Below are 21,821 nucleotides of genomic sequence, written 5' to 3'. Positions count from 1 at the left end.
CTGCTGGACTTTACCCAGGCCTTGAGTAAACAGCAAGCTGCTGTAGGTGAAGGGCTTGCTCTGCGGCTTCAAAGGAGTCCGATATGGCCAAATATACCTGACTATATTAAGAATCACAACACCGGACGGACAGGAGTCAAGCTTCAGGGACCCACAGCAAGCTAAGGAGTTTGTTTTGAAGAAGGTGGTGCGTAAGGACTTGTGATTAAGGAAAGTGGAATGTGAGCCGAGACCGGCTACGCCACGGGCAATATCATGGACAATACCATGGATACGTAAACGTGAACTATTTGGGTTCAAATGTGAAATGTTTTATTTGAACATATTTCTATACTAGATATGATAAAATGTTATGACTCAACATGATTGGGTGAGGGTGTGGCCAGGGGACTCCATAGCGCCCCCTAACGCCAGGTCATGTGACCAAAAACCTTATTTGATCTTAATGAATTTTGCAGGACTCCCAACTATCATTATTATATCAGCTTATAAAAATCTGCAATTGGTCAACTTCTAGTACTGTAGTGCACTCTTTTGAAAGGTTAGTTGATATTAAGGTCTATCATGGAAACAATGCAACAACACTGCAGCCTTGTAGTCCTTTCATACTACATAAGAAAACAACAAAATATATTTTATACAATGTCACCTCTCTTGGGGGGAAGGAGCCGGAGCTGGTGCAGGAAGTTGAGCGTTAGCGGTTGGATCTGGTGGGGCTTGCCTCCATGCACAGCATTGGCTCTGGATCCAAACTCCTGGATAGGGGCTGGACACAATTCTTCTCCGGAGTTGCCAAAGGTGTGAGGCGCCGGGCACGTGTGGGGATACTCACAAGTCCCTGGCTGAGCGCCGCCGTGTTGGAGTTTACCCCGATGGACGAGAGGGTCGCTTCCCTATGCCTAAGGGCTGGGGGGAAAACTCTGACTGTTGTCTGTGCATATGCACCGAACAGCAGTTTGGAGTATGCAGCCTTCTTGGAAGTCCTGGATGGGGCCCTGCTAGGGGCCCCAGTGGGGGACTTCAACGCGCACGCCGGCAATGACGGAGATACCTGGAGGGGCGTGATTGGGAGGAATGGCCTCCCCGATCTGAACCCGATTGGTGTTCTATTATTATACTTCTGTGCTAGTCACGGTCTGTCTATAATGAACACCATGTTCGAACACAAGGATGCTCATAAGTGTATGTGGTACCAGAGCACCCTAGGTCGAAGGTCAATGATCGATTTTGTGATCGTATCATCTGATCTTCAACCGTGTGTTTTGGACACTCGGGTGAAGAGAGGGGCAGAGCTGTCAACTGATCACCACCTGGTGGTGAGTTGGGTTCGGTGGCAGGGCAAATCCCTGGACAGACCTGGTAAGCCCAAACGAGTAGTGCGGGTAAGCTGGGAACGTCTGGGGGAGGCCCCTGTCCGAGAAGCCTTCAACTCCCACCTCCGAAGGAGCTTCTCTAGCATCCCTGTAGAGGCTGGGGATATGAATATGAATATGAAACCTGAATGGACGATATTCAAAGCTTCCATTGTTGAAGCTGCAGCTGTATCCTGTGGCCATAGGGTCTTAGGTGCTCCTGAGGCAGTTTAGGGGTACAGCCGCAGCTGTGGCAGAGGCAAAGCAGCGGGTGTGGGAGGAGTTCGGCGAGGCCATGGAGAAGGACTTTCGGGCGGCGCCAAAGCGCTTTTGGAAAACTGTCCGCCACCTCAGGAGGGGGAAACGGGGAACCATCCAAGTTGTGTACAGCAAGGATGGGACCTTGTTGACTTCGACTGAGGAGGTCATAGGGCGGTGGAAGGAGTACTTTGGTGACCTCCTGAATCCAACTCAACCACCCTCTGTAATGGAGACAGAGCTGGAGGATGATGGGGTATCATCGCCGATTTCCCTGGATGAAGTCACTGTGGTAGTCAAACAACTCCACAGTGGCAAAGCCCCAGGGATCGATGAGATACCACCAGAAATGCTGAAGGCTCTGGGTGCTGAGGGGCTGTCTTGGTTGACACGCCTCTTCAACAGTGCGTGGGGGTCGGAGTCGGTGCCGAAGGATTGGCAAACAGGTGTGGTGGTCCCTCTCTTTAAGAAGGGGGACCAGAGGGTGTGTGCCAATTACAGAGGTATCACACTACTCAGCCTGCCTGGGAAAGTCTACTCCAAGGTGCTGGAAAGGAGGGTCCGGCCGATTGTCGAACCTCAGATTGAAGAGGAACAATGCGGATTTCATCCTGGTCGTGGAACAACGGACCAGCTCTTTACTCTGGCAGGGGTCTTGGAGGGGGCCTGGGAGTACAATCTCCCAGTCCACATGTGTTTTGTGGATCTGGAGAAGGCGTACGACCGGGTCCCCCGGGATGTTCTGTGGGAGGTGCTGCGGGAGTATGGGGTGAGGGGGTCCCTTCTCAGGGCCATCCAATCCCTATATTCTCAAAGCGAGAGCTGCGTGCGTATACTCGGAAGTAAGTCGGACTTGCTCCAAGTGGGTGTTGGCCCCTGCCAGGGCTGTGCCTTGTCCCCAATCCTGGGGTTACAGGTCGGTGACCTTAAGATCGCATCACTGCTTTTTGCAGATGATGTGGTCTTGATGGCATCATCGGCTGTAGATCTACAACGCTCACTAGATCAGTTCGCAGCTGAGTGTGAAGCGGCAGGGATGAGGATCAGCACCTCTAAATCTGAGGCCATGGTTCTCAGTAGGAAACCAGTGGATTGCCTACTCCAGGTGGGGAATGTGTCCTTGCCCCAAGTGAAGGAGTTCAAGTACCTCAGGGTTTTGTTCACGAGTGAGGGGATGATGGGGCGTGAGATTGACAGGAGAGTCGGCGCAGCAGGTAGGGCTGGGCGATTAATCGAATTTTGATCACGATTTCGATTTTGGCTTCTCACGATCATAAAAACACTGTAATCGAAGAAAAACAATTAGTGTGCCGCCGCGCGGCGTGTATGCAAATTACTGCGCTGTAAAAGCACAGTGAACGCACCTGTGTCACCTGCAGCTGCAGCAGTGAGTGTGTGGATCAATTGTGGAACTAGCGATTGACAACATGGCAGTAAAGCAGCCTGAGCCTTTAGTTGAAAAGAAAGGTAGGACAACTTCGGTCATTTGGAGACATTTTGGCTTCAAATCGTCGGGTGTGGAGCAGAAGGACATTGGGCCTCATTCACCACTATCCTCTTAAGAATCTTCTTAGATTCTTTCTTAAGTTGTTCTTAAGAGGTACCTTAAGAAAACCCTACGTCAGATTCACCAACTCGTTCGTAAGCCTCAGAATTGTTCGTAGCTGTGTTCTTACATTGATGAAAGCCGTAGCAGTAATATATATGCCATTGTTTTGCGGGCCTTGGAAGGAGAAATGCCACATATAAATAGGGTGGGGAGGTTACTAATTGATGGCATGTTTCCAATTTACTTGATTTATCTTAAATCATTGGCACATTTAATTTATTTTAGAATTTAAATTATTTGTAAATGACCAAAAATATGAAATAAATAAATAAATAAATGAATAAATATGACAGAATTATCACTGTAATATTGCATTTTATTGAACTACACAAGAGAAGAATACACAACCATGCCAACATTTCGGCACTGAAATGTGCGTAAGAGTACTCCTGAGTGTTCGTAGGATTTGTTCTTGCCTAAGAAAAAATCCTAGATTCATGAATGCCATAATCTTCGTAAAATCTTCGTAAGTGGGACTTAAGAACAAATTTCTTCGTAAGAACGGTTCATGAATGAGGCCCAATGTTTGCAAAGTCTGTCCAGTGGCGGTTCTAGACCAGTTTTAATAGGGGGGCCAGGTTGGGGCCGGCTTTTTTGTTAGGGGGCACATACAACCAGGAAAAAAGGATAAATCCCTCATTCAGGCAAAGCAGTGTTTACAATTTCAGCAATATTGATTGGGTAGTAAACTGCTGAGACACTTCATTTCTGCCTTTCCCTTCAGAACAAAATTATTGCAAGAAATCTGTCATTGTATTTTTAATGCAGACTCCCTGTCAGGGGGGCCACAGGGGGGTCCAGACTCAGAATTACGGGGGCACTGGCCCCTGTTGGCCCCCCCCTAGAACCGCCCCTGAGTCTGTCACACCGTCGTGTCTGCACCCCAGGGCAACACGACACATTTATTTAACCATAAAGTGGTCTATGACAAGTATTGAAGGAGCAAAAGACCCAAAAAAGTGCAAGAGCGTCAAATTCAGCTACAGCCACCGCCACCGCAACACAGTCCTCCATTGACGACACTCTTTACAATGCCGCTCCATATCCCACCGGCTCCCGGCGACAGCAAGAGATAACGGAGGCTGTGACATTCATGCTAGCTAAGGACATGTGCCCTATCAGTACAGTTAGCAACCCAGGCTTCAAGACACTGGTCAACACTTTGGACAAGCGGTACGTGTTGCCATCACGCAAACATACAAATATTATTATCATTTACTTTTTCACTTGTTACTAATCTATCTGGTTGTCTTTCTAAAAGTTATATTTAAAGTTGAGTTTTGGTGGCTCAATAAATACTTTTTTGAAATCAGTGAATAATCGTGTTAATTAATCGTGATTTCAATATCAATCAAAATAATCATGATTATTATTTTTAGCATAATCGCCCAGCCCTAGCAGCAGGTACGGTGTTGCATGCGCTTCACCACACGGTTGTGACGAAAACGGAGCTGAGCCGGAAAGCAAAGCTCTCGATCTACCGGTCAATCCTCGTCCCTACCCTCACCTATGGTCAAGAGCGATGGGTCATGACCGAAAGAATGAGATTGCAGGTACAAGCGGCCAAAATGGGTTTTCTTTGCAGGGTTGCTGGGGTCTCCCTTAGAGAAAGGGTGAGAAGCTCAGCCATCCGGGAGGGACTTGGAGTAGAGCCGCTGCTCCTCTGCTTGGAAAGGAGCCAGTTGAGGTGGTTCGGGCATCTGATGAGGATGCCACCAGGGCGCCTTCCTATGGAGGTGTTCCTGGCACGTCCAACTGGGAGGAGACCTAGGGGTAGACCCAGGACCAGGTGGAGGGATTATATCTCTTATCTGGCCTGGGAGCGCCTGGGGATTCCCCAGTCAGAGTTAGCCGATGTGGCCGGGGAAAGGGAAGTCTGGGGCTTGCTACTGAAGCTGCTGCCCCTGCGACCCGATTTTGGATAAGCGGTTGACAATGGATGGATGGATGGATGGATGGATGGATGGATATTTTATACACTATATCTACACTGGGGCTATAATTATGTACAGTAGAAACGAGTAGAATTTAGGCCATTCATGATTGATGAAGTGTCAACAAATCCTAAACTTTTTTGCAGGAACTGTATGTGTGTCATTTTTCAAGAGAGATCTGTAGCAAACTCACAATAAGTGGATGAAATCAAACTAGCCTTTATGAACATCTGCTGATGTTTAATGGCGGAAAATAAATGTAGGCAGTTGATAATTAACTGCCTAAGTGTAGTCTATGCGTGTGTCAGGTACCAAGCGAGCAGGCATGAGAATGCACAGTGTAATTGTCAAAAAATGAAAATAATCAATTAACAAAATATTCAGTAAAGTTCTGGGCCTCTAAATTAGAACAACTAAACAGTACTTAACCTAAACTAAACATACCTTAGCTCAGGACAGACTAAAAACAACCTAACAACTGAGACATAAGGGTTCACATATATACTGGCTGATCAGGCCATTTTAGACACACAGGGGGACGAAACCATTTAAACAAAACTACAAAAAACACAAATCACAACTATTAATAAGTCTACCTGATCTTTAAGGGAAGAAAAATAATAATCATTAATATAATATTAATTTTCACTGAAATAGTATCTAACAATCAAAGCATGAACCAGGGCCCCTCCCCATGATGCAGGAGGCCCATGGTACAGTCCACTTAGCAGCCATCACTATTTAACGCCAGCTGAGGCAGCTCGGCCTCCTTTTGCTGGCCAGCCAGGAACTCCACTGAAACTCCCAGGAACTGTTAACTCAAAGAATATTCTTCCAATAAAAGGGTTAGGGTTCTTCTACATTAACACCCAAGACAATTATTGTAACTACTGAAACAAAAATAGCAAAATTGACTAAGAAAAGTTACCTAAATGTGTGTAACAGAAAGGAAACCATTCTGCCTACTAATAAAAATGAGTGTGTTACAAAACTCAAAACCTGTGTCCAGTTATTTCTTTGTGTATGAGTATTATTTAAAGAAACCTAACATAAGTAAATCAGATAGATGAGTTACCATCCCTAGTGTGTTATTCAGTGTGATGTTGCTACTGCGGCCATCACAGTGTGGCTGTTGTGCCACACTGGAGAATGGAGTTATGGACTGGTCACTAATATTTGTCAGTTTATAGCTGCTAGGGAAAAAAGGAGAACATTACATTACAACATTCGTACTAACATTTCAATGACTATCTCCTAGATCTGTGATTTTGGCTTGGCCCGAGTGGAGGAGTCAGACGAGGCGCGTCACATGACTCAGGAAGTGGTGACACAGTACTACCGCGCTCCTGAGATCCTAATGGGAAGCCGCCATTACTCCAACTCCATCGATATCTGGTCTGTGGGCTGCATCTTTGCTGAGCTGCTGGGGCGACGCATACTCTTCCAAGCCCAAAGTCCCATTCAACAGGTAGTTCTCTCTCTCTCTTGTGATCAGATTAGATGAGACAAGACTTTAGTCTTAGTGATATACATACATTACTGTAAATATAAAAACACGCATAGTAAATTGAAATGCCAAAAAGTTCCAGTAGGTCGGGTCCTTTTTTTTTTTTTTACCTGCAGAGAAAACCAAACCTTAATTATTTTCAGTGCAAATGAAAATATCAGTCTGAGTAAAACGGTGAATCTCTGAAAAATGAATTTCAGAATATTTTAATATTTAACATGTCCCCCTTTTTGATTTAATGACAGCATGCACTTGAGCTGGTAAGGACTTCACAGGGCTGTGCAAAACCTGCTGACTCATGTTATCCCAGCAGGATTGACAGTGTTCTACAAAGCATCTTGTGATGTCACATAATGCTTTGCTTTTTCAGTCCTCAACCCTAACCCCCATAAATATTCAATGGGGTTGAGGTCAGGTGACTGAGGAGGAAAGCCCATGATAGTCAGGGCTCCTTGGTCTTTACTGTGGGTTTGAAACACTGGGTTTGAGACACCATGGTAGTTCTCTCTCCTGTTCACAGGACAGAGAACTATACTGTAATACATCTCTAAGTTGGATTAATCAGTAAATCTGACTTTTTGCAGTCATCGGCTTTGAAATGATGGTACTTCTTAATCCACCTTAAGCCTCTGGCCATGTTTCCATCCTAAGAAATGTTTAAGAAATTGCTCCTCGTCCTCTGAGAAACTACATGCCAACCTTCTTTTTACAGAAGTAACGGTACAGCTGATTCAAATCTTGCATTGTTTATTTAGCAAATTCTGTATCTGTGAGTTGCTTTTCCATTTCATAGGGAACTAGGCTTGATGTGTTGATCTTCTTGGATACAAGTGATCCAGTTTCTGTAAAGCATTTTAGAGCTCAATGCACTGCCCCATTAGAAACCTCGAGTCTTGCTATGATTTGACACTCAGAAAGCCCCTCTTTTCTCAGAACAGCAATTTGACTTCTAACACGTTCATTTAATTGCTGAAAACTAAATCTTTCTGATTATTTGAGGTTTCAGTGACAATATCAGAAATTTTCAATGTGGTCCCCAAACAGACGGTATGTCACTGTATTTTTAATAAGCCTCCACATTTTCTGATGTGGTCCTGTTTTTCATTTACTGTTTTTGCATCCTTAACTCTTTCTCAGAAATTCAGGACAATGTGCATACCCTCAACAATAATTATCGACAAATTATTTCCAGCCACTTCTCATTATCTACCATCAACGAAAGTCAACAATTCCTGCACAGATATTTGATATTAAAAGCCTTTCAGTGGCTCAAAGAACATACATGTTTCAACTTACTGGCAGAAAATACTGAGTTTAATCAGTGGTAACTTAACTGAAAAACTGAATTATTTACAGTTAATCTGTGAATGAAGAAAGTATTTGTTTTGAAAAAGTGAAAGTGTTCTTAGCAGAGCTGTGAGTATGACATGACGCTGTTGTTGTACCACTAGAAATAGAGCCAAGGAAACAGACATAATACTGAATTCATCACAAGCCATGACCGGCTTGTATTTGTGCTGGCCAGTTCTCTAGATCTTTCCCATTATTTGGATAACTGCTCCTATTTGGAAATGTACATTGAGTAAATAAAAATAAGAAACAAAAAGCATGCAAAGTACAAATTGGTGCACAACACTGGTGAAAGTATATGGTGCAAGTTAGAACATTACAAGTTGCAAGTGTTAAACATTTTTTATGCCTTGTTGGCTTGTAGCTGGATTTAATCACTGATCTGTTGGGGACTCCCTCTATGGAGGCCATGAGAACGGCGTGTGAAGGCGCTCGTGCACACATTCTCAGAGGCCCTCACAAACAGGTAGGCAATCTATTTTTGTGAGAAAACCATCCCACCATTCTGTCCAAAAAGATTAAACAATACAATTTTTTTGGGTTTGGTTTGTTTGTTTTGGTCAACAGGATTTAAAATCCTTGTTGTTTTGACAAAAACAAAACAATGTGTGTAGAACCAAACAGCAGTATTGTGAAATGTTTTAAAATGTTCTCTCTTTATTTGATTTGACAGTCAGTTCTTGATCACATGCAGACGTTGAAACAACTACTAGGCTACTTCATCATATATCACACTGATTCAAATGTGGAGACTGTGCAATAGTTTAATTAAGTTGACTGTGTTAACTGTGTAGGTTTAATTTGTCAGATTTTATTGATATCTTGTCAAGTTTCATTTTGTCAAATGTGAAGACAGTGCCAATGTGGAGGCTTTTTGTTGACACAGGAAATTATGATTATTTATATTTAATTCATTATCATTTGTTGTAACAAGCAGAGAAGAAAATAAATCCTGTCTTCCAATTCAGTGCATCTGTAATCTAATAGTTATTTTTGTGGTAGAAGTATCGGTACTCGGTATTGGCAAGTACACAAAAGAAAATACCTGTACTTGTATTTGGTTTGAAAAGATGGTATTGGTGCAACCCAAATTTTTTTTTAGTAGCAGTAGCAGGATTTGATTCTTGCCTGAAATCAATTTATTTCCACTGAAATACAGACTGTGTTCTGCGTGGATCACAAGAGCTGGCTAGTTGTAGCATCAGTGAAGACCACTTTGTGGAGGAGGGCCTCATAGATGTTGGAAAGCCTTTTTTTTAATGTCCTCCAAGTTATTTCACCCATTTGATTTGTCTTTACTGTGGTCAGAGGTAAAGTCTATAAATATCTTTAAGATTTCTTGGAAACAGTTCTATGTATGTAAAGAAGTCCTGAAGTTTGTTTTAAGTGATAATGGGTTCACCTTTAAGATATCTGGTACCAACTTATCTTGAAATTGAACATTTCATTTTACAATCAGAAGACACTGTGTATGCATGATGCTTAGCAATTATGTTGAGTATATATTGTTTGTTTAACAACAGCAGAGCTAATTGTTTGAGAATCAGAATCTTTGCATTCATGTTTAAATTGGCTTGCATTCTTCCACATCCCCCACATTGTGCTGGCACAAAAGCTTCGTTTCATGGCACATTTTTAAGAAATAGAACAAATTAAAACATGGTTTTTGATAAAAATGTGTGATTAGATATACCAGAAGCAGCAAGAGACAGGGGAGGATGCTTGATGTTGTGATGTTTGTTTTGTCGGCAGCCATCTCTTCCTGTTCTGTACACACTGTCTAGCCAAGCAACCCATGAAGCTGTCCACCTCCTCTGTAGGATGCTGGTGTTTGATCCGGTGAGTCATTCAGTGATACATAGTTTCACATATATGTTTTGACAATGAAGGTAACCCATTCAGTCACTCACATATGATAACTAGTATGTACTGTACAACATGCCTGTAATGAAAAATATCTGTTAAAAGCAAGCAACAAAGTCAGTTTTAATTGTAAATCTTGATATCACAAACAACAATTTATTTTTATTTTTTTTAAAGATTTTTTGTGGCATAGACACCTTTATTAGCAGTAGACAGAGAGGAAACATGGGAGAGAGAGGGGGAGGTGACATGCAGCAAAGGACCTCCGGCCAGAATCGAACCGGGGTCGGCTGCGTTTTATGGCATGCGCTCTAACCACTCGACCACCTGCGCGCCCACAATTTATTTTTCAACTTGTGCAGCAGAAAGAACGTTTTCAAGTTTGGGCCATCTGCTTTAATTACCTCTGAAAGCTTTTGCCGTCTTTTTGCATTGAGTCAGTTCTTCACGCTGCCGTCTCCAATGTCTCTCAAGCTTACGTGCAGCAGCTCTATTTCCTTCTTTGACAGCCAGATCGATTGCCTTTAACTTAAAAGCTGCATCATATGCATTTCTTCGTGTGTTTTCCATGATTAGTGTGTGTGCATGATGCGCATAATGACTGTTCAAAACACAAACTAGCGTCTTCCTCGGCGCATTATCTCTTCCACTTGTCTGTCTCACTCTTGCGCTTCCTGCTAGAGCGACCCCTGGTGGCCGTTAGCCCGTAAAAATCTATAGATTAGCCGCATCATATTATAGGCCGCAGGGTTCAAAGCATGGGAAAAAAGTAGCGGCTTATAGTCCGGAATTTACGGTATGTATTCTGAGGCTTAATTTAATTTGAAAATGAAATTTAGTTGATACTCTTGTTATTCATGTGTAACTTGTGTGTTTGGTATTCAGTCAAAGAGGATTTCAGCAAAGGATGCCCTGGCTCACCCTTACCTGGATGAAGGTCGACTGCGCTACCATACATGCATGTGCAAATGCTGCTACACCACATCCTCTGGCCGTGTTTACACCAGTGACTTTGAGCCTGTCACTAATCCCAAGTTTGACGATGGCTTTGAAAAGAACCTGAGCTCTGTGAGACAGGTCAAAGGTAAGTTTAGCTGCTGCACTGAGGCTTTATGTTTGCTGTGTTAAAGGAATTTTTTACTCTGACACAGGGATTTAAAAACAGCAATTGTTGACCCTCACGATTCTTTCAGTAGGTACAAAATTAAGGCTTCTTTCTACTGTCAGAATCAAATTTACATTCAACAACACAATCTGCCAGAGTGTTCATTGAAATGAGGAGAAATCTTAACAAATGGGGTAGTAGCACCAGCAGATATACGAATGTTACTTTGGTTATGTTTGGATAGGTAGAATGTCTGTATCAAAAATTCAGACAAATACGCTAAATATAGCCTACAGTGAAGCTGACTTTGAAGATGAGAATGAAAACACTTAGGAGGCAATGCTATGCCATTCTTTTAAAGCTTTAGTTAGTTTGGTTAGCGTTGGCCCCACTGGATACTTCACTTAATGTAGTGACCATTTAACTGGTTATTACATGAGGCCACTTAGCCAGCAGGGTCTCTTGTTTGGACTTGTGCACATCCTAATTAAATCCACACTTTGATGAAGTGGTTACCTGCACAGTGATTTTAAACAAATAACAAGCTTACAGCAGTAGATCCACAATGAAGTATCTGCCCTCACTTGAAAAAATAAATAAAAGTGCCTCTACTCATGTAGGGCTGCATGGTTCGGCTGGACAATAGGTCAGTTGAAGCGGAGTAAAACGACACCCCTTCCAGCTCTCTAGTGATCTTTTCATGTGCACATTTGTAAAGGTGAGACAAGGCAACTTCAGCAAAATATTTGTGGCTTGGTAGCACATACCTAGGGTACAAAATTTCAGCATGTGGATAAACCCCAGCTTTCCCACTGTATATATGGGCACATATCTATAGTGATATGCAACGTGACTGCATCTCTAATAGCTGCCCATGACCCATTTCTTGTCATATGGGAAAATTATCCTTAAAAATGCTTTTTAGCCGATGTTTGTAGGCTGACGAGGTCTTGTACATCTCATAGTGAACAACATTTGTTCCACTCTGCTGCATGCTTCTGTCTGAGATGCTGAAAAAAAAATTGTTCTACTGCTGCCTTTAGTTGCAACAGCCTTTAAACAAACTTTGTAGCGGACCGTGGTTTGTTTGAGGTCTGATGCTAAACAAATGAACTAGTTCCAAACTACTGATGAGATTGTGCCTATTTGGGAATTTACTCTGCTCCATGGTGAGCCCAGGTGAAGCACATTCAGCTGTGATTTCCTTCATGCTTATGTGTTGCCATTGCTCCACATTTGTTGCTTCTCTGATGACTGCAACCCTGTTGACAACAAAGGTTTTTAGACGTAGGGTCTCATTTATAGTTACTTCAATACAGCAGTGTGGCCAGTCCAAAAGAAGGAATCTTGTAGTTCCAGTTGGAGCTCCTTTCTTAGCATGTTGTCCATATTGGCAGCCACAACTGCAGCTCTTAGCTCCATGCGTGGGATAGTGGTTTGTTTCAAGGAAGCCACCCGTGACTTAGCTTTCATAAAAGGAGAATAGACACGTTTTTTGCTGTATGGTAGTTTCAGGAGCGACACAGTCTCATAAACATTCTTGCTGGCATCTGAGAAATGGTGTAGCTGCGCTGTTGTAATGGGTCCAAAGCCTTCGGGCTTAAAGGGATATTCCTATGTAAATTTAATCCATGGCCTAACACACCGTAACACCGAGTAAGACCCCCCCTTGAGAGATCAAGTTTGCAGACCGCTAGTTTACGTAGTTTTAGCAACCTCAGAAAAAGGCTGCACGATAAGAATACACTGCAGTCTATGCCTCCAACAAGAAACCGCCGTCAAAAAGCCACAAATAATGCTCAGAACTGCACCAATCTTCAGCAACAGTACTAATAGGGTCTCAGCACATAGTTCGACGCATCAAACAGCAGCTAGCTTTGCCAGATTGCTATTGTAAAGTCAACACAACTCACCACTCTTGTGCAGCAGCTTGTTTCGTTGTGGGGAACCCCGATGCGTCGATTACTGAGTGCAGTTAGAAATGCTCAATTCCGTTTTTTCCCCGTCCGCTCTAGATAATAACTGTTATAAACTGGCAAGACACATATGAACTTTGATTGCGTTTCCACGGCTTCAGGTGACGTTCCAGTTCTGTTTTCTCCTGCCGTTCTCCTTGAAGGTGAAGTTTGCGCAGTTAGCAGATGAGGTAGTGACCACTGCAAGAAACATAGCAGGCCTGTGTCGTCTTCTGGAACTCTTACTTACTCTTACACCATCATAGCATGTGGAGTGACTCAACCTCAGCTGAATTAGTTAATTTTCCTGAGCGACCTGTTTTTGAGACCCACTGGGAGGAATTTTGCATACATCAACAAAATCCAACCCATTGCAGAGAAAACTGGCATCTGCAAGGTCCGACCGCCGGACCTTGAGACACCCTGCTGGTTAAGTGGCCTCACTTAGGAACTAGTAAAATTTTGTTCATTTATATCTTATAACAATAATCTAAGTTGTAGCTAAGTTATATTATTATTGGTTAAGCTACCCAGCAGTATATAACTTTATTAAAATGAATGTGTTCATAACATTAGGGCTGCAACAGGTATAGGATGAATTGATGCATCAATATAATAATAGTTGTAATTCAAGAACATAAAATATATTATTCTGAAATGGACCGTTTGTCAGTTTGGAAAATCCCATGATCTGTTGAGCATTTAAAGCAGACTCAAGGGGGACTAGATATAATCATGACTTCACCAATTTTTTGCTCTATATGCCTTCCACATTTTATGGAAAGATGGAAAAAATTAGCAGATGTTTTTTTTCCTTCCTGTTAAATAATTGATAATGACTTCATGATATGTTTGCCTAATAATCATTAAATATGCTCTGTGTGGGAATGACGCTCTCACACACGTCAAATACTGTATGCCCATTATACAGTAGGAACAGCTGATTTCATGCTGAAGTAATGCATCAGCTACCATAATCACTGCCCCTCGTGGTGATAGATAAACCATTTCAACTGGTTTTCACACATGGTGCTTAGGGACGTTATGATTTGGCTCCCCGTTCACTGCGTGGGGATCTCATTCCAGTCACAGTCCCTTCAAGGTCTGAGCATGGACCCACCACAGATTGGTTAAGGCCCCATTAAGGTGGAACGGGAAGTTTTAAGAGGCTTCATTTGTACATACTCAAATGGTCAGAAAACATACCTTAAGCCACCCATTCGGAAAAGCCCAGTCTGCTCTAATCAGTCAATTAACACAGCCCTGAGCCAGCACTTCTCATGGTGTATCTGCAGCTGCACACGTACCATTAGTATCACCACAAGAACCACTTTTAAACCAAAAACTTTACCACCGCGTATGGGTGTGACCAAGTTAACTGCTAGATGTTACTCCAACTTACTACTCTCATCATTTAGTTGGCTAAAATTGAGGCTTAAAGTTCACAATTGGTTTTTACTGTCCCTCAGTATTAAATAAGACGTACACCGTCTCTGACTGGGAGTAGCCACATTAGCCAAGCAAGATGCTAATGAAATATTTAACAGGCTTGCCTCCAAAATGAAGAGTAAAACAACATAACACATGTCAAAACTTACAAGTTTGAAAACAGTGCATAGCCACAGCCAGCCCTTAGTGACAAATCAGTCTGGTGGAAAGATGTTAAAATACACACAGTTTTGTTGTTGTTGTTGGGACATTTCCATGACATTTCCTTCAAAAATAAAGTAAAACCACTAGATCTTGACTCCTCTGATAGTTGGAGGAGATGAAGCCAAAGTACAGACTGAAAACTGACCACTAGAGAGAAATGTTAAACAATTAGGGCCGTCACCAACGGGTTTTTTTGTTAAGACATTTATGTGAACATTTGGCTGCATTTATCTCATTTATTTATCTCAGCAACACCTTAGCCTGCTGCACTCTGACGAGCTTGACCTGCTATTTCTCTCTCCTCTCTGTGCCAGTTTCACTTTAGGTTATAGTAAGTGAGAAATTTTACTGATCTTTCTCTGCTGTTCTGTGTTTTTCCTTCACAGAGATAATCCATCAGTTTATTTTGGAACAGCAAAAGGGGAGTCGAGTGCCACTCTGCATTAATCCTCAATCAGCTGCTTTCAAAAGCTTTATCAGGTATAAAGATCTTTTTTCCCTTTGACTCACAAAATGCAACCACAAGAAATAATAATGACATTAATCAATACTAATCTGTGCTTCAGTTCTCACTGTACTTCTCTTTAACACAGCAGTATGAAACATTGTCAACCTTAAGACTCTGCATTTGAAGATAATAAAAGATACAATATACCAATTAGACAGCTTAATAATTGGAGAAAGGTGTGTCTCTATATCTGTTTAATGGAGCTAGGCTAGCAGTTTACCTGCTTCCACTCCTTGTACTTAGCTAGGCTAAACAAGCAACATACCCTTTGCATCAACATTCCATAGATATTAGTCCTATCTTAATCTGGGTAAGATACTTAAAAAATAATTAAAATACAAAAAAAATTGTATTTCCAAATTTGCAGAAAGCTGATATGAAGGAGTATTTGTGCTACTGTAGTCTGCTTTTTAGCTACAGTATGTCCTCAGTTACACTACTGTCATTAAAAGGATGAGATTTTTAAAATTCCCAACATGGAACTGTAATAATCTCTGTAATAATCTGTAGTACATTAGTAGTTGTACCTTATGAGCCTTAAAACTTTAAAGGTCATTTAATTCTAATGATTGTATTGTCTGATAAGTATATCTGAAGAATCAGAATTGGCTTTATTGCCAAAGTGTGTATATATATATATACAAAGTTACAGTTCCTACAATTTACAGGAAAGACAGAAATAGACATGCAGCTAAAACAAGGAAAAAATAGCAGAACAAAGGGCTACAAATAAGCATGGAACTCTATACCAAGTCAGAAATGTCTGTAGCTGATGCACCTTAGTAGATAATATTAACATCTCCCACTTGTTGGCCTCCTTTTGAACAGTTCCACCGTGGCTCAGCCCTCTGAAATGCCTCCATCTCCGCTGGTGTGGGAATAGCTGCTGTTGTGTGTCATCATCTTTCCCAACTGACAAGCTGCTAAACTGGGAACAAGAACGTGTCTCAACGTCTTCTATCATCTGCGTAGCATTTCACTGGAGAGCAGGACTCACAGGTCTGCTGTGTTTATGCTGAAATATGAAACGATTGAAGAGAAGTTCACTGATGATTGCTTTATGGGGTGTATTAGAGGGGTTTGGTATGCAAATGAATGAGAAAAATGCTCTGCAGACCAAATCAGAATGTTTTAAACAAACCCATCTGGTCACTTCCTGGTAGATAGGATTTAAGAGTTATTGCATCTTAATGAAGTATATTGTGTTTTGCTATATATATTAATACAAATTTTGAAAAGATGTCTATTTTAAAATGACTGGAATCACAATCGGCAATTCTCCCATACAATCAGGCCACTTTGCATTATATGCCCACCTTCACCTCTGCACTGGTAAACTAAATCCAACTTTGCTTCTTATTCAGACAATCGATTGTAATTGTGTTGGTAGGCTCAACATTTTTCCACCTGAAAGAACATGCTCTTGAGCACATTGATATTTGAAGAAAAATAAGCTATTAGAGTCATGTTTCTCTGTGTCTCCTGTATCGCCCAATATTTCCATGCACATTTGGCCATAGTTTTTTATTATTATTATTACTTTTTTTAACTTATGTAACAATTCACTTGCCAAAGATCCAGCGCCTCATGTATAAAAATGATGCATAAAGTCAAAGTTGAAGTTCTGGGATTCATAAAATGTTATCTGTCTGCACATGTTCTAAAGGACACAGTCCCCTATGATAAAGTGTTTGGGAGGGTAAGATGATCCGACAGGCACTTTGGCAAACACTCAGAGCGCAGAAACAATTCAGAAGGAGTTAAAGGGTCACTCCACTAATTTTCATCATTAAAGTGTTTTTACAGGTCTTTGGGAGTACTTCTGTGAAAGTGATAGTGAAAGCCTTTTGTGACACCAGAAGAAGTTGCATGAAAGTCGCAAAGTTGCTTTAGGTTTTAAAAAGCAGTCCACTTGTCTAGCAAACAAACTAGTATGGCACCAATAGAGTGCAAACCTCTGCCAATATTTTAATAGGGTGACCATCAAATTGTACTTATTGTCACAGAAAGCAGTTACCTAAATATGTCAGATCTTCACCAAGATCCATGTTTTATTCCTGAAAAATTTGTGAAAAGGTCCAGTAACTGTCATACGAATTAAATGTGACAATATCCACCTTATCTTACCATTCCTGGATCCCCACTATCAATGCCTGATGCCTACATGACCCACAGTGTAACTTAGCCATTGAGTGACATCACTGAATGCAGTTTATTATATGCAGCTTCCTCCTGAGCCACAGAAGGCTTTTTTCAACTTTTTTTCCACTATGCAGTAGTACTCCTCAAGACCTGTAAACGCACTTTAATGTAAACAATACAAAGCTTTTCTATCTAAAAGTTATGGCTTCAAGATCATCTTGATCATATAGTGTTTTGTAAAAGGGTGTCTCAGCTGATCTGCGTTGGTGGAGGTACTGTTTAAAAAGTAAGGGCCGTTTGTCAGTTTTAGAGTTCTCCTGCCCCCTAGTGAGGAAAATGGAGAAAAAAAATGTGTTATAAAATAACAGTATGATTTCATTAATAACGTGCAGAATTACTTTTAACATCTTTCCACAGTTTCATAGTTTATCGACTACTCATCGTGGTATCCTTCCATATGCAACTCAAATCTAATCACATTCATAGTTGGCAAAAATCAAATTGTAGCCTTGGACTAATCAATTATTTATGGTTGTTATCAAAGAAGAAAAATCCACAATTGTTCAGCAACATAAAAAGAGGAGATACGTACAGGAATGTAATTACTGTTTGGATATATGTGAAGTTTTAGATATTTTTACATACCGTACATGTATTGGCACAAGTTAATGTATGTATGTATGTACTGTATCTGCTGTTTTGCGCATGATTTCAATGAACACTGTATGCAAATATTTATACATGAGGCTCCACGATATTTGTAATTAAGTTGAACCTGTCCCATTCCCAGTCAGTCATTCTGAATGGGTCAGGTATCCCTTGAAAAAGCTTTTATTTTTGTTCTAAATAATGGAAAAATGAAACTGAGTGCTCACAGTGTTCAGAGCATGCATTCAGATTAGCATACTGTTAAATGGAATCTACTTTCTAAATGAATTTTAGGTGTTAAGATGAGTAGTGTTTTGTTGTGGAGACCTTTCAGTCTTGAGGGTGAATGTTTAAATGCTCACTTGCATGTTAACATGAACAACAATTTAATCTGAGATGTAATTTGTGAATAGGTCCAACAAAGACTAAAAGCTATCCTTATACTACACCCTACTTTCAAACAGAAACATTTATAGTGTTACTCTGCCCCTTCTTTTTGACCAGCCCTTGCTCCTCTACAGCTAATATTCAGCTGAATACTAATTTGTTGCTCAAAAGTCCTGTCAACGGAATAGTTGTTTTCTATGAAGGAATGTGTGCTGTCTACTTTGTGCCTCCTAATTTCACTGCTTGGGCCGTAAAGTAACTATTCACTCACTCAGACAAACTAAGCAAATATTACCCCAAAGAGTATTAAGAAAAAGTGTCACGAAAGCAAAATCGCTGAACACAGTCAAACTGCGCTGAACAGAGCAAAAAAAGAAAAAGACATTTTTCACAATTGGGGTCCTAACACCATTAGATGATGATGACATACTTTAATGGAAGAAATCATGTTAAGTGACATAAAAGTGCACATTTTAACTGACCAAACACTCACTTTTGGTTTGTTTTTTTATCCATCTGTCCATTTTACAGATAATTGAAAAACTTATGTATAGTGAATAATGACACAATTGTTTGATTAGTAACTATAGTTTGATTACGGAATTTAGGAACAGTAATGCTTCTTACAGACAAATGTAATGTGATTAAAGTAACACTTTTTTTTTTTATATGGTAGCCCTAACACTGTTTATAACATAATTCATGTGGGAACCTAATGGACAATCAGGCACAGTTAGACATTCACACTTTAGCATTATTATCTTACCACATATTTGGATGTTAACAGCAACAACAATTGTTCCAGCTATTTTCTAAGCTGTCTCTTGGAATTGCATGCTTACCTCCCACCCACAATGACAGACAGACATTAGTTAATATGTTCAATATGAGGAAAAAGACAATTATGACGTGATGGGTTCAGTTTACCTACTTCCATATTTTCAAAGAAAAAATTAAAAATGGTTACAAATGGATCCATTGATGGGACAACTAACTAACTAAAATTTAATTTGGAATGGATTAGGGTCAGGGGTAAAGCTGTTCTCATAAGTGACAGGGATGATGGCCAACACTTTAAGTATCAGACCCAGAGTGTAAAGAGATCTCTAAAAATACTCTATAACCTTAGGAAAAAAATGTAGCTGTGGAATCTTACTGCAGGCAAGATCCAGTCTTCCTGCAAGCCTGCCTGTGTTCTGCATTCTTTGGAACATGAAGACCTGTGGAAAATTGTCATCATGTTATATACAAAATGTCAGAATCAAAACAAAACTTACCATTGTAAAGAAGCAGTGAAAACCAGCAATATTGTTATTTAAGGTTGTTAATTCTTTGTTCTGTCTACTTGAATATATCACCACATACTAATGACCAACTTATTCATCATGGATTACATACAAGCAGATCACCATGGATAAAAACAAGTAGCATATGAATGAGGAAAAAAGATTGCATGGTCTCATCGGTATGACTTTTTCTCAATGGAAATCCAGTGCTAAAGTGTGCCCTGCTCCACCTCATACATGTACACTGTCACCAGACAAAAAGAGCTTTGAAGTAAATTATTTAATATATTTTTAGAATTGTTTTCTATTCCTGTTCTTGTGTCTTATGGCATGCATTCTTCTCACATCTCAGAGTTTGATTATGTAAATATGTAAAATAGAGAAGCAAATCTACACACCAACCTAAAAACAATACCACTGTAAAGAAATTGTATTAGCCTGCACATTTCTAAGGCTGTGAAGTTAATTTTATTTTTAAAACTTGCATACAAAATGTATATATTTTCTTGATTTTTACCCTGCAACGAGGATCTGTAGAGGACAAATCATATAATGATTCACTGTCATGGTAACTGTATTTTGTGTGTACAGCAGAGTTGTAGATATATCTAAGGAGAAGCCTTTCTTTGTTTTTGTTGTTAAATATTTCATCACAGCAGCACTGTGTGAATATGTATATAAAGGATCACCGTGTTGGTCTCTACCTCTTGAGCTCTATAACATGGCTTTGTTTACCCCCCATGCGTTTCTGATATCACGTGGGGATGAATTAAAAACACTTGAATGTCTATTCAAGCTTTTATACTGAAATGATAAAGTATATTGCCACGCCCTCCAAACCCTCCTGTAGACCTTTCTTTGCATCATAAGTGCAAAGCATTCAACTGGATTTTTGACTCACCAGATATTTGTATTACAAAGTCCTACCAATAGCCAAGGGTTCCCAGACTGTTAATCAATTTTTACTCAGTAATAGGATAAGATCTTAGTGGGCGGGAGAGTCACTACTTACACCACAGTGGCTGTTTTCAAAGCTCATTAGCGAAGACTTGATTTGATGCAAAGTAAATGATCAAAGTTCACATAACATGCTGTGTTCTTCTTTTGACCTCTTGTCAGGCTTTTAAGAACAAGACAAGTATTTTATTAGTTATTTTGAAGGCTGTACTAGACAGTTGTGGTTCAATAGTATTCATACAAATCACAGTTCAGTATTGAAGCTACACAATGAATTCAAATAATGTCCACTCTCTTTTTCACTCTTGACAAGTAATTCAAATTTTAAAAAACTAAAACACAGATTCAGTTTAGATCTGTATATGTTGGTTTAACATATTGAAATGTCAAAAATGGTATACTATTTTAAAAAAAAGCACAAGTAGAGATGAGGGTTTAAAAAGAGTTTCATTAATGGTTCCTCAGATTATCTAACCGAGAACCCAATCTGATGTAGATTATTCGATACCAACTCACTGAGGCCCTCCTAGTTCATGTCATGGATTTTCTTGGAAAGAATAGTGTAAAAAACCTTTATTATTAAATCATGGGGTCAAAACACACACACTTTGGGCGTTTTGTATGGCTTTATTGACAGGACAGCTTCAGAGATGACATGAGAGAGAAGGGGGTGACACGCAGCTAGGACAAAGCCTCTGTACATGGGACACCCGCACTACCATTGAGCTAATGGGCACCCTTAAGTTTTGAATTTAAACTGCACCTTAGGATTTAAAAATCTAATTCCCTTAGCCCAGCGAAAACAACCTCTTTAGGTATCACACACACAGAAAATTTTGAAGTGCAAAAATGTACCTATGAAATAAAACAATAAAATGTAACATTGTAGCCATGGTAAAACAACTATTTGAAAAGAAAAAAATACTTCTTGATGGAGTAATATAAAGTCTTTGAGTTTTTTAAGAAGTTTATACGTGAATTGTTTTTTTTAACTAGAAAGGAAAGATTGGCATTGAAATGAGTATTGGAAAACTGAAAAAAAAAAAAACAGAATGAGGGGCAAAAAATCTGACGATTGTCACCAAAAAACAAATCAGAACAGAAAAACACCAAAATGAAATGAACTTATTTATAATGTCTGTGTCATATTTTTCAGTGGAACATTTTACAGTGCCAATACAAATTTTTGGCAGGACCAAACACTCACTTTTCAGTGTTCCAATGTTAATCTTTCCTTTCTAAGGTTGGGTTTTGTCTTCAGCACCAAATTATATTTTTGATGCCAAAGTTCACTGTTCTGGCTCAAT

General features: G+C 40.3%; 1 protein-coding gene across 1 annotated transcript in view; it reads left to right on the top strand.

Annotated features, from left to right (window-relative positions):
* nlk2 (nemo-like kinase, type 2) overlaps positions 1-18,637 on the top strand; it is a 37,277-nt gene extending 18,640 nt beyond the window's left edge. Inside the window, exons 6-11 of the mRNA XM_030442379.1 lie at positions 6,412-6,621; positions 8,375-8,476; positions 9,763-9,849; positions 10,759-10,957; positions 14,973-15,066; positions 15,923-18,637. Of these exons, the coding sequence (XP_030298239.1) occupies positions 6,412-6,621; positions 8,375-8,476; positions 9,763-9,849; positions 10,759-10,957; positions 14,973-15,066; positions 15,923-15,977 (747 nt within the window). The 3' untranslated portion in view covers positions 15,978-18,637. The remainder of the gene's footprint in view (positions 1-6,411; positions 6,622-8,374; positions 8,477-9,762; positions 9,850-10,758; positions 10,958-14,972; positions 15,067-15,922) is intronic.
* The last annotated feature ends 3,184 nt before the right edge of the window (positions 18,638-21,821 follow it).

This window comes from Sparus aurata, chromosome 2 (genome assembly GCF_900880675.1).
Source record: "Sparus aurata chromosome 2, fSpaAur1.1, whole genome shotgun sequence".
NCBI classification, from domain to species: domain Eukaryota; kingdom Metazoa; phylum Chordata; class Actinopteri; order Spariformes; family Sparidae; genus Sparus; species Sparus aurata.
The sequence above is the reverse complement of the archived record's forward strand: the minus strand, read 5'-3'. Positions and strand labels throughout refer to the sequence as shown.